This window comes from Pholcus phalangioides, unplaced genomic scaffold, assembly GCF_987345545.1.
Source record: "Pholcus phalangioides strain wild (caught in Gottingen) unplaced genomic scaffold, Ppha-v1.0 ptg000043l_1, whole genome shotgun sequence".
Lineage (NCBI taxonomy): Eukaryota > Metazoa > Arthropoda > Arachnida > Araneae > Pholcidae > Pholcus > Pholcus phalangioides.
The window spans coordinates 2,714,602-2,732,735 of NW_028301629.1; the positions used below are offsets into that span (position 1 = coordinate 2,714,602).

The 18,134-nt window shown below is 36.6% G+C and overlaps 2 protein-coding genes across 3 annotated transcripts in view; one reads left to right on the forward strand and one right to left on the reverse strand.

The window, feature by feature from the left end:
- LOC149063786 (uncharacterized) overlaps positions 1 to 18,134 on the forward strand; it is a 471,413-nt gene that overhangs the window by 255,012 nt on the left and 198,267 nt on the right. The gene's annotated exons all lie outside the window — the stretch shown is intronic.
- Positions 1,994 to 16,482, reverse strand: LOC149063787 (acetylcholinesterase-1-like). The gene is made up of 3 exons (XM_089255647.1): positions 16,225 to 16,482; positions 6,642 to 8,160; positions 1,994 to 2,397 (listed from the first exon to the last, which is right to left on the reverse strand). The coding sequence occupies exons 1-3, from the start codon at positions 16,241 to 16,243 to the stop codon at positions 2,214 to 2,216; spliced, it is 1,722 nt and encodes a 573-aa protein (XP_089111773.1). The 5' UTR covers positions 16,244 to 16,482; the 3' UTR covers positions 1,994 to 2,213.

Sequence of the window (18,134 nt, forward strand, 5' to 3'; positions counted from 1 at the left end):
TATGTGTTATGTTAAGTTTTTCCTTTTAGCTTGCCCCCTCTGAAGCGAATTTTTTTTTTCAGTTTATCTCAAAACATACCCCCAGGGTTGTGGTTTTCCAAAGTGGTCAATGTCTCCCCCCCCCCGGGGGCGATGGGATTGTCCAGGAACGCTGGAAGCTACGGGAATAAAATAGGATCCTAAAGATTTCCTTGAGTGGGGGAAGGGGTGACGAGAGAAAAAAAAATTCTAAACAACGGGCAGGGCCGTCTTAAGAGTATCGTGGGCCCCCGGGCCAAGTGGTTTTTTTGGAAGCCCTACATGGTAAATCCTAGAAAATTTGAACCAGATCTCATTTTTGTGAGGCCCCCGGGCCGTGTCCGGGTGGGCCCATGCGTTAAGACGGCACCGAGAACGGGGGGTGGGGCACTACAGATCAGATTTTGGAAAACTCTACTCTAAAGAATTGGTGCGGAAACTTTTCGGTTTGCGGGCCAGATATGCGGCATTTCTGTCGCTGCTGGGCCAGAAACTTGTATGTAGGTAGATAGATAGATAGAACCGCTTACAACACCCCGGACTGATGCAAGCAACTTATTTCCAAACTTTTATGTATAATGTGACTGTACATGTGGCCATGGCCCCCACATGGGGGGGGGGAGACTGACAAGGCTCTAACCCTGGGGCCGGGGATGATTATCATTTTTTTGCTTTTTCACGCTATAAATTAGCTACAGAAGGGGCCCGTTAAAAGTCTGACTGAGGGAAACGCAAAAGATCCCAGCCTAACGGCCCCACTACAGGATGTGGGGGCCTTGTATGTGGACTGTGTTTTACAGACCATTTTCGTAATTTTAGGCATTCCTACTTTTTGTTTACAAAATATTCCGTTGAAATCAGAACATTTTACGATCAGAACATTACGATCAGAACATTTTACGATCAGAACATTACGATCAGAACATTTGAAATTAATTTTTTTTCATGACTAGGTCATAATTATCATGTCATATGTATACATATTCATACACTCCCATATTTATCAAATATGTGATATACGTTTCATCTGGTGAGTTACACAAATTTTCACCCATTGTGTCGTGTTGAAGCTTCCTACTTCCTGTCATTATTGACTTTTTAGCAATTTTAGCAGTAGCTGGCAAATTTTCTTGCCTTTGACAATTTTCTTGCTAATTTTTATGGCTGTAATTGACAACTTTAATTGCCTTTGACAATTTTCTTGCTAATTTTTATGGCTGTAATTGACAACTTTAATTGCCTTTGACATTTTTTTTTTGGCCACAATTAGCAACTTAATTTGCATTAGGCAATTTTCTTGACAATAATGTGCAATATCCCGTACGTATCCAGATTTTTCATTTTTACGTATTTTTATGAAGGAAATTTGCCCAATTCGTTCCGAGGCTGGTTATGGGCCAGTAATGTGACCGCTCCACCATTGTCAATTATCATAGAATGTCGGAGTCTGGAAGGTATTGGAAGGCTCTTCGAAGAAAACGACCAGGACCTTACAGCCTGAGTCAAAGGAGTTGCCTTCCTACCCGATCTTTCAATCCGTCTGACCACATAGTGCGTCGAAGAACGAGAACAGTCACAACAAGCGTTGGCGTAAAATCATTTATCCTTAGAGAGAGTTTTCTTAAAGCAAATATACGCCAAAGAATACTGGGCCAGTGTGTAGCTAGCCTGTTCCTGTATTGTGCAGCAGGGGGCATCAAGCATGTGAAGCAAATATTTGTGAATGACTATTGGGCTAGGCTGGAAATGAAAAAAAAAATAGCTAAAATTAAAATTTTTATGTTTGAAGTCTGAGCTTCAACCATGAAATTCATTATGAAAACCAATTTTAAGAAATCTGATTACGAGGAACAAAAGGAACTATAGTGGTGTTTATTCGTCTCGGGAAAGGGCTCGGCAATTATCTTTGCACCGTGCTCTGTTTGTGGCTAGGTAAACCCGTCTTGATCACAAAAACGTCTGAGATGAGATCCTTCCATTGCACACATTCCTACCTTTTATTAGATAATTTTCTTAAAATGTACAACGTCGTTTGATATTGGTGATTTCAATACATTCAACTGAATAGTGTATATGTTAAAATAACACGTATCAAGAGACCAGTGTGAAATTATGTCACTCGGATGCTGAAGAATTAGACTGGAGAACTGGAGAAACCGCGAGAATTAGACTAACAAATAGTTAACAAAAGTTAACTATTTGTTAGAGATAGCTTCAGCAGGTTTTGGAGAGTCTATATTAGCTCGAAATCTGTCTCTCCAAAATTCGCACCTTTGATTTGGCCGCATTCTGATTTTTTCTTCTTGGGCGAATTCGAGGTATGCAGGATATCCATAGCTGTATTTTGGCCATCGCAATTCCTTTGGCACATCGGGAGATCTGAAAACCATTCAACATAAAGAGAAACATTTCTTTAATCGGAATAATACGTTTTAATCACCGTAAATTAGAGTATAATATTCGATGCTACAGGTTAATTCAGAGGGATGAATTTTCCTATGAGAAAAATGATGAGGTTTCTATTTTTCTCTAACGTTTATAATTATTCTCTATTATTCGTGCTAGATTTTGGCGCAGGCTATTCGTCAAATGGGTGCCGCAGCATCCGAGTTCTTCTCATTATGCAATATCAGGGTTGAAGCGAGATAGTTCCACATAATCATTCCATATACAGTCAAACTCGCGTATAACGAATACGGATATTACGAATTTGTACGTGAGGAAGTTTTTCCGAGTCCGTGAATTTCGTATTGTTTGTCAGTGCTATTTTGATTGCTTATAATGAACAATGATTTCAGCAAGGTGCGCCTATAACTAATTATCATCCTATTTTCGACATGAATTGTCATGAATTTCTTTGAGATCTATCTAAATATTTTCATCTGTAAATTTACCTTTCTGCAACTGATATAATGACTCCTTTCTTTCCTTGGAAGGCATTCTAGTAGGACTGTTTTGGGTAATGATAACTCCTATTTCAATTCTTTTTCCCCTACTTTTCTCTGTTGGATCCCATTTTGTTTGCAGAAATCATCACTAAGAAGAAAGAGTTGAGGTTATTTTTTCCCGTATCTAACTTTAAACCACCTTTAGTGCACATTTGCCAAACCAAACTCGGATGCGTTGTTGCTATGCTAATCAATTTCGTAATCGTTTGCAAATTAATTTTAAATATGTCCGATTACAAAACACTGCTCATTGCATCAAATATTGAAGCTATACAGTTGGTTGAAAGCCAAAAATGTGAGAGAATTAATTAAATTTTTAATCTTCATTAAAAAATATACTATTTTAATCTAAGAATTTTAAGAGTGCTATAACTGAAAAATGTGTATCGTGCAAGTAAAACGTTTCATTTTGTTTTACCTCACCATTTCCCAAGCCATATACAACGAAATTCACGTATAACAAATAATTTCAGTTTTTTTTCGACTTTGTTTTAAGCGAGTACGACTGTAAGCGAGTTCGACTGTAAGCGAGTTCGACACATGCGGGAATGTGCGTGTACGTGTAGTGAAACCTGACGTGAAGTTTTTTGTTTCTCTGTAATGCTTGTTATGTGTAGTGCTGCTATCTGCCACCAGTTCTTCTAACTATGAGTGAAGTGTTATGATTGAATGATTTATCGTTGTAGGACTGTTGCTCTCTGTGGCGAGACTTTTTAACGGGGAGATCGGTTTGCATTTGCGCCTTGAAGTTGGGAACTACAGAAAACCAACTTCAGCCGACCACCACTGTGGGGGTTCGAACCCGGATCCTCGCATCGCGAGTCCGTCAGTATAACCACTCGACCACCACAGCGGCCATTTATTATTTCTCACACAAGTACGGCATTGTATATTTTTTATTCGAATGTTTAAAATTTAGATTGTAATGCCACTGAACTGATTTTGCGCATGATGGAACCCTCCCCCCCGTTCCCTAATTGTGGCAAAAGGTACTTCAACACAAATACAGAATTTTCCGTGAGGATTATGCATTAAAATATATCAGAATTTCTTGGTATGGATTATACAGGGTGTTCTGCAAGTGTGTGGTAATACGGCCATTATTTCATGAACCGCCTATCGTAGAGGCATAAATTCAATTTAAAAAAATTCTCAAAAGGATTTCAAAAATTACCTTGTACCAGTATTAAGAGTGAGAATACAGTGTATAGCAAAGTAGTAAAAAAAAAAATTATACGGTCCCCTTGTCCTCTAAATCCCAATTAGGAAGTTGTTGCGGTTTTTTCTGAACCGAAAAAAGGGGAGGGGAGGAGAAATAAATTAAATCTCATATTTTTCACTGCATTATTCACTGAGATATTTAAATTGAAAAATCGTAGAAAAGTTGGGAAAGAACATCATAAACTAACGGACGACGCTCCTTTTCCAACTTTTCTCCGATTTTTGAATTCAAAATATCTTAGCGAATACTGGACTTTCCTGTTTCATCATTTGACCATTTTTGTCGCCCACTGTAATTTTCTGCACACGAGGGTTAATTAGACCGGGACCTGCAATTTATTGCAAAACGGCCCTATCATGTTTAAAACAGTTATTCGACTAAGCGAACTTTTAATTGAAAATTAAATGCAAAAGGAGAGAAATATATTTCGTCCAGAAAACAAATGTCATAAGCTTTAAATCAAAATAATGAATTCAGGTAATGAAATTATTAAATTAAAATAATGAAGCAAAAAAAATTGAAAATTTTCAAAGGAACGAAGGGACCTGCATTTTCAGATACACATAAATCCTTTTCTATTCTTATTAGTGAATAGAAATTTGGAGGGTGGGGGGGTTTAGAATCCTGGTCACACGCAATTTCTGATGAAAAAAAGAAATTCATACTCGCACATGCGCAGTGATTGCAGCATGCCTGGCCATATAGCTAACATGTCAAATATTCTAAAGCAGTGTTTTTCAACTTGTGGTCCGCGACGATGGCATAGGTGGTCCACATTCAGAAATTCTGACTCGATTTTTAATTGAATGATGAATTATTCAATTGTTGCAATTGGTATTGACAATATCTATATGAGCTTCAATAAAAACTGCATTTTCATATAGGTTCACTATATATCATCAAGAAAAAGGCGGGAAATTCTAATCTAATATACGTGTTATCACTCATTCTACGCAAAATATGTAGTTTACGACAAATTTGCTAGTTACTGCAAAAATGTGTGAAAGTGGGGGGGGGGGGGGGAGAAGCAGCTGCTACAAATCGCAGTAAACCGAAATATATTTGACGTGATAAAAAAGCATTCAAATGATAACCATAATTCATTGAGAAAAATAAGAACTGGGATGCCTATATTAAATACGGTAAAATACGGGACATCGACAAATGTCATCAAAATCATTGTCATAACTCAGCAAAATCCCTAATTGTAGTTAAAATCACTGAAAAATTTAGGATAAAACATTGAAACATGACAAATACGTAAGATGAATATTTGTATTTATAGTCATAATTAACAAAATAATTATGAAAAAAAACGCTGTTTATTCACGATTTTAGTAAACATTACAAATTTGAATAAGAATCGGTGAAAAAACTGGATAAATCTATAAAAAAAATTTGGAGCAACTGAAAACACTGTAATTTCCCGTAATACAAGATACAAGTGGTCCGTCGAATTGTTTAGACATTCTACTAGTCCTTGCGCTTTGAAAGGTTGAGAAACGCTGTCCCCTAAGGAAACCTACATTACAGACAGAATTTTATACAGATTTAAATTTGCAATCGATGCCGTGTTCAAAGAACATAAAAAAACTGTCATGATTAACGAACTAAAGTTGTGGAATAATTGTGCTGACCATATTTACTCAGGGAAAATACGAGACATTGCCAATTATCGCAAAAAAACGATGCCAAAACTAATTAAAGTGGCCAACTCATGCCAAAACCGCAGAAAGTCGCCAATCACGGGAAATGGGGAGCCTTTCAAATTGCAGTGAATTAAAATAAAAATAAAAACATTACAAGATGTGAGATGAAAATGTAGTCCTAATTGTCGTAAGATTCGGGAAGATAATTTTATTTGTTGATTTGATGAATAAAATGAAGAATAAAAAGTCAAGTTGGCTTCGTTGTAAATACGTGAAAAGCCAGGACATTTTTTTGCAAGAAAGTCGGGACAAGCAGAAAAACAGAGAAAACCGGGACAGTCTCGGGAGACATATGGCCACCCTAGGAATAATTGAGCTTTAGAAGATATACAAATATATCGTAAGAAAATTGCGTGAATTTTTCGGAATGACACGTTCGCAAAACTACGAATCACCCATAAAAAAAAAAATAGTCGGATGTCCAAACAAATAGCTACACAGCATAAGAAACAATGAAAAGAAATTACAAATAATTGCCAACATGGCCATATCACCATTATGATACCTTAAGAATACCATCTGCTCTTTTGTAGAATTATTTTCCGAAAAAATAGTTATTTTCGTAAAACCTGGCAAGCTGCGGGATTACGCAGGGATCCGCAGATACGCTACAGCCTACAATAATTCAGCTGTTCTTTCAAAGCATGATCCACGGATTACAGTATACGCAAGAAATTACAGCGCGTGAGAAGTAAATGAAATTTCGTGTCTGAGATCGTTATTATAAAAATTCCAATTACTCACCCAGTTTTAGCGAATGCGACAAATCTGTCCATAACTCTTCGACTGAGTTCTTCCTCTTCTTCTGTGTAATTGGCCCCTTTTCTCAGTGGTAAACCGAAAACGTATACGATCTCAGCGGCGTGGGTGGATCCCATCCAATCTGCAGTAGGCTTTTGACTAGATACATGCGAAAATAAGTAGAAGTATACATTCCCGGTTTTTAACGAATACAGGTCCGCGAAAAGAACTGTGCTACAGCTGGTCAGCACGTCACCTATGACGTCATATACGGCTTTCCTATAATCGCTGGGCTTCAGACGTTTCATGTAGTAGTCGGCGACCTCTTTATCATTTTGTCCTCCGATATTTTTAGATATCCCTGATATCAGTGAATAGGCTAAAGCCTTTCTAATTCTTTCAACACCACCGAATCCGTCCCTACCGAAATAATCTGGAAATATCGCTGTCAGGAAAAACGACCCTTCATCAGTATTTACACCCATAAGAATGTCTTTTCCTTCGAACTGCTGTCGTCTCAATGTTTCTGATGTTTCCAAAGGCATCAGTTCATCACCATGAATAGGGAAAAAAGTTAAACCAGACGTCATTTTTATCAATCCTTCTGCTTTGGATAACTTTGATGCTGGTAATGATCTTAGACAACTCAAAACTTCTCTAGGATTAGTGGTGATATTAACAGTGTCTCCAGCGCAACCAACTAGGGTAGCTAAGGAATTAGATACTTTGGCTTGGGTCTTGGGGGCGTCGAAAAAAAGAGGTAAAAGTGCCGCTCCGCTTTGAACGATTCCTCGTTTGAAGAGATGTTGAGCGTATGGAGAAATGATTAACCCACTCACTGTTATGCCGCCAGAACTTTCTCCAAATAATGTTATTTGACTTTTGTCGCCTCCAAATATACCAGCGTTTTCATTGATCCATTTGAGGGCTAACAACTGATCGTAAATCGCCATATTGCCGTTAGTCTCTTCTATGGATGCTGTGAAATAACCGAAGACACCGATCCGGAAATTTATCGAAGCTATTATGATGTCTCCATGTGATGCTAAAATTGCTCCGTCGAATGGGTCCATATCCGTGGATCCCGAGTTGAATGCCCCACCGTGGATATAGACCATGATGGCTTTCGGTTTCGAATTTTCCGTCCGGGAGCGTGGTACCCACATGTTGAGATAGAGGCAGTCCTCGGTCAGATTCTCTTTCTTCGGATAGTAATATGTCTCCTCGGTTAAGTTTTGGTAGCATGGTGATGGTTTCATAGTAGCATCGTAAATATCGGTCCATGGGGTAATCGGAACTGGTCTCCGAAACCTACGTTCGCCAACCGGCGGGAGAGCATAGGGAATTCCGAGGTAAGCATCCACTTCGGTGTCCAATGTAGGTAATACTACTCCTCGAACAGCCCCAGTTTTTGTTTGCAATATTTTGCCACTCGTCCCACTTTCAACCAAAGTACTCACAGATATGAGGAAAAATGCCAACTTTGCAACATTTTTGAACTTTTCAGTCGGGAATGTCTTACCTGGAAGACGAAACGTGAATATTGTTAATTTGTCTAATATAAGTTATAAATACTACTATCGCGTAGTGAACTGAAACATTTTACCAGAAATACTTCTGGAAATATTTTATAGAGCAAATAATTTTTACAGAGTATGATTTTTGATACTTAGATGTAGAATTATAGAACCACTATACACAGATTAACTATGATAAATGTTATAGTCTCATCAATGATTCTCCAAAAGTAGAGTAGTCCACATTATGTATAAATTCAGAAACTAAAGAGATGAGTTTTAAAAACATTTCATCGAGCGATGGGCCTTCGCCCACAAGAAGGTACTACAAGTAAAAACTAGTCGCGTGTATACGCAAGGCCGTTATAGTAGTTTTGCCCATACAGGCGACTTAATATCGCTCGTAGTAGGTACCAGTGACCAAAGCTGGTCGTCCATTAGCGATTGAAAGCAATAAATAGGTGACGCTCAGTCATCGGTATTCACAAAGAGCTGTTCGAATTGCACAGAAAGTAAGAGAACTTCGTCCACTGTACAAACGATCTTGGTCCAGTAATTTCCGGTGACTAGAGCAGACGAGTGAAAAAGCTCGCCGAAATGGGATATTACGCGTCTTTCTGTTTCTGCGCAGGTGCACAGTGAGGTTGTTTATTTTTCCCCTCTTTTGTCTGTCTCCCTCCCTCCTTTTCCGTTTTAACATTGAAGCTGGAAATTTGATAACTGAAGTTCATAAATTGTGATTTTAAGTAAGAAATCGATTAAATACAGGGTCTTTATAGTTAAAGTTCCACTTTATAGAATAAAGCGCCATTCCCCGCTGGTGGTGAATTTTTAAACTTTCTTTTCGGAAAATTGAATCCCATGACCTCCTGTAAACTATTACTAAGTTTGATAGCACTCTTTGTCCAGTAGTGTTTTCCTTTTATACAAAGCATATACAATACAAATACAAAGCATATACAAATACAACGCCACAACAGGCAAATTGCCCAACGAGGTGGCTGACTTAAGAACATCATGGATCCCCGAGCCATTTTTTTTGGAGGCCCTACCTACTACTACTACACCACACATGTGCCCCGCCCACACACCCCCGGGAACCCCCCAACGAATCGGTACATGCGGGAATGTGCGTGTACGTGTAGTGAAACCTGGCGTGAAGTTTTGTTGTTTCTCTGTAATGCTTGTTATGTGTAGTGCTGCCATCTGCCACTAGTTTTTCTAACTATGAGTGAAGTGTTATGATTGAATGATTTATTGTTGTAGGACTGTTGCTCTCTGTGGCGAGACTTTTTAACGGGGAGATCGGCTCGCATTTGCGATGCGATGCCACTATGATCATTTCATAGTGGAACTTTAATTATAAAGACCCTGTATATATTATTGCGTATTTATTTATTCACAACACGCACGACTTCTCCGAGTTTATATCAAATCTCTCATTGAGTGTATATATACGTGACCCCCGATAAATACATCTGCTCTGGATCCATTCTTCATAAACTTCCGTTTTACATTATTTGTTCAAAATTTATTAATGGGCACACAAGTCTCTGCATAAAGTGCAGTCGCGAATTGATTAGCGGTGAATAAGTCACTTCCTGTAGGCGACGTAGGAGTCCCCTGGTCGTCTGATTTAATGTCGGCTATTATCGCCCGCGCGTTACTTGCCGTGTGTTGTCGCTCGTAGTAGACGACCAGCCGATTTATGCAAAGGAAAATGACCAGGTTTCCTTTTCATAAATATATGTAAAATTTCATTGAATAAGCGGTATTTTGCATGAACATTTAGCATCTTATATCGAATTTCTTTTGCTCCATTCCCATTGATCAGATCATTACCTTAAATTGTCTCTATAACCTTCGAATCCTGCAGCAGAGCCTCCTAGGCTTGAATGTTCGACGGGCCTCTTTATAGTGAATTTATACAATAGGAAAAAATAATATACACAGGGTGCATAGGTAGCAGGGCATATGGTATTTCACTGGAAAACCGTTGATTCTAGAGGCATACTTCCTATTAAAAAAAGGTATGCACGGCATAGGTATATCACGGCGGATTCATCTCACAAGAGGTTGTATAGTTAATAAAATAAAAATGTTAACTTTTTATACGGACACCCTGAGCTCAAGAACACAATTAGAAAGTTATTGCCCAGTCTCTCCTGATGGCCAACTAAAAAAAATCCACGTATCTAAGTTTCTAATTTGAGATAGTCGAATTGAGAAAACGGAGGAAAGTTGGTAGAAAACAGCATTAAATGTGGGTAAAAGCGTTTACCCGTATTTAACGCTGCCCCCCCCCCCCCACAACTTTATTCCGTTTCTCGAATTCGAACATCTCAGTGAATATTGAAATTATAAACGTGGAATTTCTTTTTCATTAGTATCAGGAGACACAGGGCAAACTTTCTAATTGTGTTCTTAAGCACAGGGTGTCCGTATAACAATTTAACATTTTTATTTTATTAACTATACAACCCCTTGCAACAAGAATTCCATATCTGAGTACTACCAGCACCTCCAAGAGATACAAGGCCTCCGCACCCTCCCAAGCTCATCTGTAACGTCATTACGACCACCTATGAAGTTTGCCACATTTTGAACCACATCATGCTATTTCGTATCCTCTTATTTTGGCGTAGAAATTCCTTGTTGGCTCACAAATACCGCATGGTGATTGGATGTGGGGGGCATAGAAATCGCCAATTCTGAGGCCGAGATCATTTATTTTCCACACAACGATGATACTGGAAAAAACAGGGAATTTGTTTTCCTTGAATATTTTTAGGGGAAAATGGACTACTTGCTGACGTCACGAGCAGCTGCGGAGGCTTTCTTTATCACCATGAGGTGCTGGTACTATACAGTATTTGGAAACGTTTTTTAATTAAAAGTATACCTCTAGGATCAACGTTTCGCCAGTAAAATGTAATTCGCCCTGTTAGCTATGCACACCTTGTGTGTATATATAAGAACCATCTTGGGACCCCTGAGTGAGCCCCTGTCAGCTCTCCAATTGTGGTTGAAAATGGTTATAATAATTCGAAAGAAAGAGTTAAAATATGCTTTGGGAAATTTGAATTATTAGCAACAAAAATGAATCTTTGATAGGCAATTATTTTCAGGGTTTTATAAAGAGCTCATATGCGTTCACCCCAGCTAGACTAAAGCCAGGTTTTCCTAGGAGCAGGTTTCTACATCACGTGCCGCGTGGAAACGCTGATTGGTAAAAAAAAAAAAAACCTGAATTCCAGGCTTTTAACCAATCAGCATTTTCACGCTGCAGACGGCGCAGAAATTCTACTCTTATGAATACCCGGCATTAAGCCGGGTTTTCCTAGGACCAATCAGCATTTTTACGCTGCGCGTGCTGCAGAAACCTGCTCCTAGGAAAACCCGGCTTTACCTAATACCTCGCCCGCACCAAGTAAGTTGTAGAGACGTTTTGCTTTTGGCAGTTATTTTTCGAATTCGATTCGATTTTCAATATTTTTGTTGGAAATGCCGCTATTTGATTTAAGCAAAAAAAAAAAAAAAACAGGGGAAATTGTGGTTGAGTCGATTTCTCTAAGTCGAATATTGCCTATACTGAGACGCTGCTCATAACTACCCTGGCGGAAAATTGCAAACAAAATTCCACGCTTGACGAGAGTTTTTAATCTTTCCTCACATCGTTTGGGACAAAACAATACCTCAAAAGTTCCATCGTTAATCTTGGTATTGTTCACAGTTGGTCAAATCGTGTAGGAAGCAGCAAAGAAAACAAAAACAGAAACGAAAGGAAACGACCTTGTGGGTATAACGTGATTACGAAAAGGCTCGGATATCTTTGACATTGCATTTTTTTTTTTTTATGATTTTTGCATATTTCGCAATCGATAGAGTATTTTTCGTAATTTTCAAAATTTTTATATCATTTTTCATGATTTTCAGTAATTTTGACACATTTTTTCATGATTTTCAGAATTTAAGGCATATTTTCCTATTTTTGGGCATTATTTTGCATATTTAAGAAGAACAATGAGGATTGTTTTTCTTCCGCAAGCTCACTGTTCGCTAGCTTCAGTTCCCACATGGACACTTTTTCGAGATATTTGCAGTAACTGACCTTTACATACCTGTAGCATTGTTTTTGGCAATAATCGGCAGTTTCATTGATGCCGTTCTAAGGGTCGTCATTTCAACTTTTTCCAGGGGGTGGGGGGGGTTGGGCAAAGCACATGTACTCAATGTATGTATATATATGTTTGTATAAGGCAGGGGGCAACGGCGATAGAGCATGGACGTGCTCGGTTCTTCCTATATTCTGCCCTCTGTCTTCCATTTTCTGAAGTAAAGATGGAAATGCTTGAATTTTCAGGTTATGTAAGTATCGCGTTGTAGGTGTGCCTGCTCTCTGCGGAGAGAGACTTTTTCCCGCACAATGGACTGCCGGACCTAATTCAGGCCGCCATCTGGTGAACGTTATTCTTTTAACTAAAAAAATGTATAATTTTAGAATGAGTTTTGAGAATATACAAAATCATCAAAATCACGAAACATTTGAATTCAAAACTATTCGTGCCTACTAAAATAGTCACAATTTGTTAAAATGTTAACAATATTTATTCTAAATATTTAAAAAATGTCCATTTGCTTCTATGGGATGCTTCCGTATCCATTTGCTTCTTTCAAATTTATCTTTTTAAATAAATTGTTTCAAGTAATTTTTTATACTATTTCCGCACATTTTGTTGATCACGTGCTTTAAATATCACTGCAAAAGCTCGTTCTTAATGAATCGATTAACCATCATGAACTTATCAGCTCCTGCCGCTTATTAATTAATCACTAATTACATGATTGATAAATTTTTATAAATTAATTAGTCACTATATATTTATATATATGCATATACAATTTCTTCATTAATAATAAATAATGATATAATTAACGCAACAATAAATTATAATTAAATTATAACTTAAAATATATAAATAATCAAAATTAATAAATTTTACACCAGAGATCTATTAGTTCCTGACGCCATCTAAACAATCATATATTTATAATTATTATTAATTAACTAATTAATTAGCTCATTTCAACAGTAAACGCCCGTATTTAAAGAATCAATTAACCGTCGTGAAATTCGAAAAAAAAAAAATCTTATTAATTAATTATTACTTTTATTTATAGCATATCATCATGAACAACCGGCTTTTCCTGTACGGAGTAAATTAATCAAAATAAACTTCAAATCAATTATTTTGTAGTAAAATGATTGATTTTTGTGGTCAAATCGATTATTTTGTGGTAATTATTACTTACGTAGCGTTAGGAACCTTCATGAGTGGCTAGTTATTAAGTATTTAAAATTATTAACCAATAAATAACCATCAGAAATGAATAAGTTCATGATCTTTAAAAACGGACTTTTACTTGGTAAAAGTTCGAAATTTTAAAACGTTTAAAAGCTTACTTCGGGCTTTTTCCCCGACAAGCCGTGGTAATACCTTTCAACGGCCTCCGGGCTTTTACCCGGAAGGCCCCTTTCACGCGGAGCGGATACGGACGCGGGTCCGCATACCCTTACGTCTGAATTTCTTTAGTTCGAAATTCGTGCATAAAAACTGTTTTTTCGCAATTTTTGTAATTATTTTTCTCCTTCACCCCTGATTCAGTGGCCATAGGCAGCCTAGAGGCATTCTTTGGTGGTTTAATCTAGAGCCACATAGAATATGGATATATAAAGATGTCTTCATTCCGATCGTCACAAGTAGTCGATGGGAGAAAATGTCTTCAAATATTTTCAAAATATGGAAAAAAAAAATCCGTCTTTTCGGAAAAATATGAAGGAAAATCTCCAAAAACATCCAATGCTCGAAAAATCAAATCCAAAAACATCCAAAACATTCGATGTTCCAAAAAAAAAGAAAAAGAAATTCAGGAGATATCAAAGAATTTGCAAGTAGTAAAAAAGGGGAGGGGTGGAGACTTCCAAAATGCCTGTGCTTAGAAATATTCACATCACAATTCTGTCTTAGGCCGGGATTACACTATAAAAGTTCGTTTATAAAACTTGAAAAATGCAACCAATAGGCGGATCAGTTAAGTTCTCTCGAATGCAACAGATGTGTTTATTGGTTACATTTTTCAAGTTTTATAAAATACCTTTCATAAACCTTTTAGAGTGAAATTCCATCCTTAGATTAGTCTCACTTCTGAAATATAAAATGTTTTCAGTTTATAGACTGAATATCGAGTAAAATAAACTTGTAGGTATAGGGGGAACCACCAAAAATATTCAAGTCTTCAAACGATTTCATCCGGCCCTGAGTGAACACCGTACGTGGATAACGTTGTTTAATAAAAGTATTTTTTTTAAACTTTAAAAAAATAACAAATATTTAAAATAATATTTCAGATATTGATATTTTTAAACAATTTTAAAAATTTAAAAAGAAAAAAAATTAAAATATTTAAATTAAATTTAAAAGTTATTAAAGTATTTAGTCAATTAAATATTCGTAATGAACAGAACGGCTTATAATTTTGGTCCCGTCAGTGGCCGTTGTTGACAGGCTTTATTGTATAAAATTGTGAAATATGGACAAAAGGCAGTTGAAGTTGCTATATCTCCATCTCAGAAGGAAACGGAGGGATAGACGTATGTAGGTACATTATATTAATGAGCAGGGACCATCATATGGTGTTTTTAAGGGTATTTATGGCAAATAATTAAACAAATTCCGTGAAAAATCACCTTCAAAAAGTAGTCAAAGATGCGGACGAATTCGCTCCGCATCCGCATCGTGTGAATAGCTCCGAATAAACCTATTGTCAAAACTTCTATGTGCGGATACGGAGCCCGCACTTAGGTTTTGACACATGCGGACGACGTCCGGACCCGCATGAACATTCCCTAGGTGCGGAGATTTTTCGGCTCGTCTGAAAGGCGCAGTATATTCCAATTGTTAAAACTTCTTCCGGACCCGCATCCGCTCCGTGTGAAAGGGCCCTAATATATAGTATATTATATTTTCCCGGAATGACACAAATTTGTCTTGTGGAAACAAAAAATTCGATAATAATTAAAGTTTTAAAACATTCAATTGCAAATAAAAATTGAAATTGTCTCACAATTTCTAATTTACACGCCAATTTACAAGTTTGTAAACGCGACAAAATATTAATTCTCACATTTCCCATTTACCTTAGAGAATATTAATTATTTCAATAATGTTCAATTTTGTTGAAAATTACAAACAAAACTTACGTTTTGGTTTACAATCTTTTGCAATTCACAACAAACATTTACTGAATATTTTTAAAACCATCGGATTATCAATATATACAGAGAGAAAACTCTCTTTTGCGGTCACCGGCGGGACAAAAAAATTCGTCCGTAAAAGAGGGGTGACCGGTAATTAGGGGTTTGAAATGCATACTTTTATTCGTTAAGAGTGGGTTTTACCGTAATATATATAATGTTTAATATTTTTTCATTTCGTTTTAATATGGAATATTCATTCATATATCCAAATGGATATTATCTTGGGTATATACTGTATAATCCAAATCTCTTATCTATTTACTGAATACATTAAAACATTCAGAAATTTATCAGGTACTATTTATTACCATCATCAATTATCTCATGCTCATGATAGACGGTTAGGGCTCTCTCTCATACTCGTTTACAAATTATTCCCACAATGTTTTTCTTATTCGTTTTTGCTAACTTATAAGATCGAATGATAAGAGAAGTAAACAACTTCACTATAATTTTATCTTTTATAGATGTTTGTAAATTATACGGTGTTATCTCCAAAAAGCATTACATCGTTACATCCAGTGCCGTAACAAGGCAGGTGCAACAGGTGAGCAAACAAAAGAGCAAACTTCTCACTGACTCAGAACCCATTTGGAAAGAAGGGCTCGGAATGGGCTTAAATGAGCCATTCTCGCTCTGGGCCAAAAAATGGGCCAGGAGGATCCTAAATGCGACTTCTTGCACATGGCACAGGAATGGCTAGTTACGACATTGGTTACATCTCCCAAAAGAAAACATGAATTATACTTACGAAATTCAATATCCATCATATATTTTTAAGAACTCTGTACAATCACCGTGGTCAGAAAATTCTAAATAATATGAAAAGTAAAAGTGTTAAAAAATTTTTCTCCTTTAACTTTATTTTTAGATTTTTTTTCCCGATTTCCCCAACCAATAGAATTAGTTGAGTGAAATACTTAAACGATACTTAAATATGTCGATTGTCGATTGTTATTTCGCACTGTCTCCATGACCGACCAGTTACAAGAGATTTGGGACAGATTGGCATTAACACTTGATGACGTTGACGGTGAATGCGTAATATATTTTGTGTTTAGTAATATGTGAGCACATCTACTGATAGTTTCCTTCTGCTCAAGTTCAAAAATTGCCTATTTTCTTCTTGAACCTTCCTTGCATACAAATGACTTCGGAAAAACAAAAGAGCAAATTTCTCAGGAGACATCGATTAGAAAGCCATCTTCCTCATCTCGAAATCATCATTTCATTCAAGTTCAACAGGTTTTCACAATTATAAAACAATCTAATTACTAAAATGCAGTAAAACCTCTCTTTTGCGGACACTAGCGGGACAAACCAATTCGTCCGTAAAAGAGGAAATATTCACATTATACTTCGATATTTTTCAGTAAAATAGAAATGGCCGCATCTGAAGGATGTCCGTTAATAAAGGTTTTAGAGAGTGCAGTTTTTATTATTGACATTTCAAATAGGGCTTTAATTAGATCCCCATGAAAGATTAAGACTTTGTTTTAATTGCGAGAACAAACGCAAAATACACTCAAAAGAGAGTGATTCTTGGATTGTAAATAAGTAAACTTTGTCTTTGGATTCAGAATAAATGTTAATTTATTAATTTTAATGTTTCCTCATAACAGTGGGCAAAAGCGCATTAGTGATACTTGATTGAATATGATTTTTCTTCAAATTATTTAATTTTATGTAGAAATTTAATGCGTTATATGATATGATGTGTGTATGTGTGTGTGTGTGTGTGTGTATGCGCGCGCGTGTGTGTGCGCGCGTGCATACGTGTGTTTTCTAAAAAGCCATAGGACCCTTTCTGTCTAGACCAATAGGATTCTTTCAAAAATCCATAGCTCTATTGGCTAAACAGAGAGCAAAATTTGATACTTAAGTGTAATCATTAAAGACAACTTGGAAGCCACTACCTACTCTAAAATGATTTTTTTTCCACTCAGCAATATATTTTCCATCAATTTCAAATGATGTGTATTAGGCCGGTATTTCACTATAAAAGTTTTTTATAAAATTTGAAAAATTCAACCAGGAAGATTATAGATTGCATTTGCTCGAATGCAACCTATGAGGTTGCTAGCTTTATTGGCTGGATTTTTCAAGTTTTATAAAAGTGATTTTATCAAACTTTTATAGTGTAATACCGGCCTTAAGGAAAGTTTTTTTGATTAGACCTAGGACGATTATACTAGTTTAATTCAATTATCATTATAAAGTGTTCCATATAGCCACGTGCAGCAAAAATGTCGAAAAGGAATATAACGTGAAATTCATCCGGGACCCTTTTATATAAAACGCGTTTACATAATACAGACGTTACATTTTTATGTTTGCTGGGCAAGAAAAAGGAAAATATTTTTCTACTACTTTCAATGTAAAGAGATATATCTTCTGAAAATGAAAAAAAAAAAAAAATTCTGAAACCGTCAAATGAGTTTGTAACGAAGTATAGCGCTGATACGTAAAGCTCGAAAGTTTTCCGTATCATTCATTTGTCAGTGTGTGTTTTCCACAACATAACACGTCGCCGATTTGTAGAAAAGGGGGAAAAAAAACTGATAATGTAAATTTTTCCTCCTTATTGAAATTGGCTGGAAAAAAAAGCTTAGAGACCCTTATTTGTTGAGGAAATCAGCATTTTTCGCAACCAACAAGCGC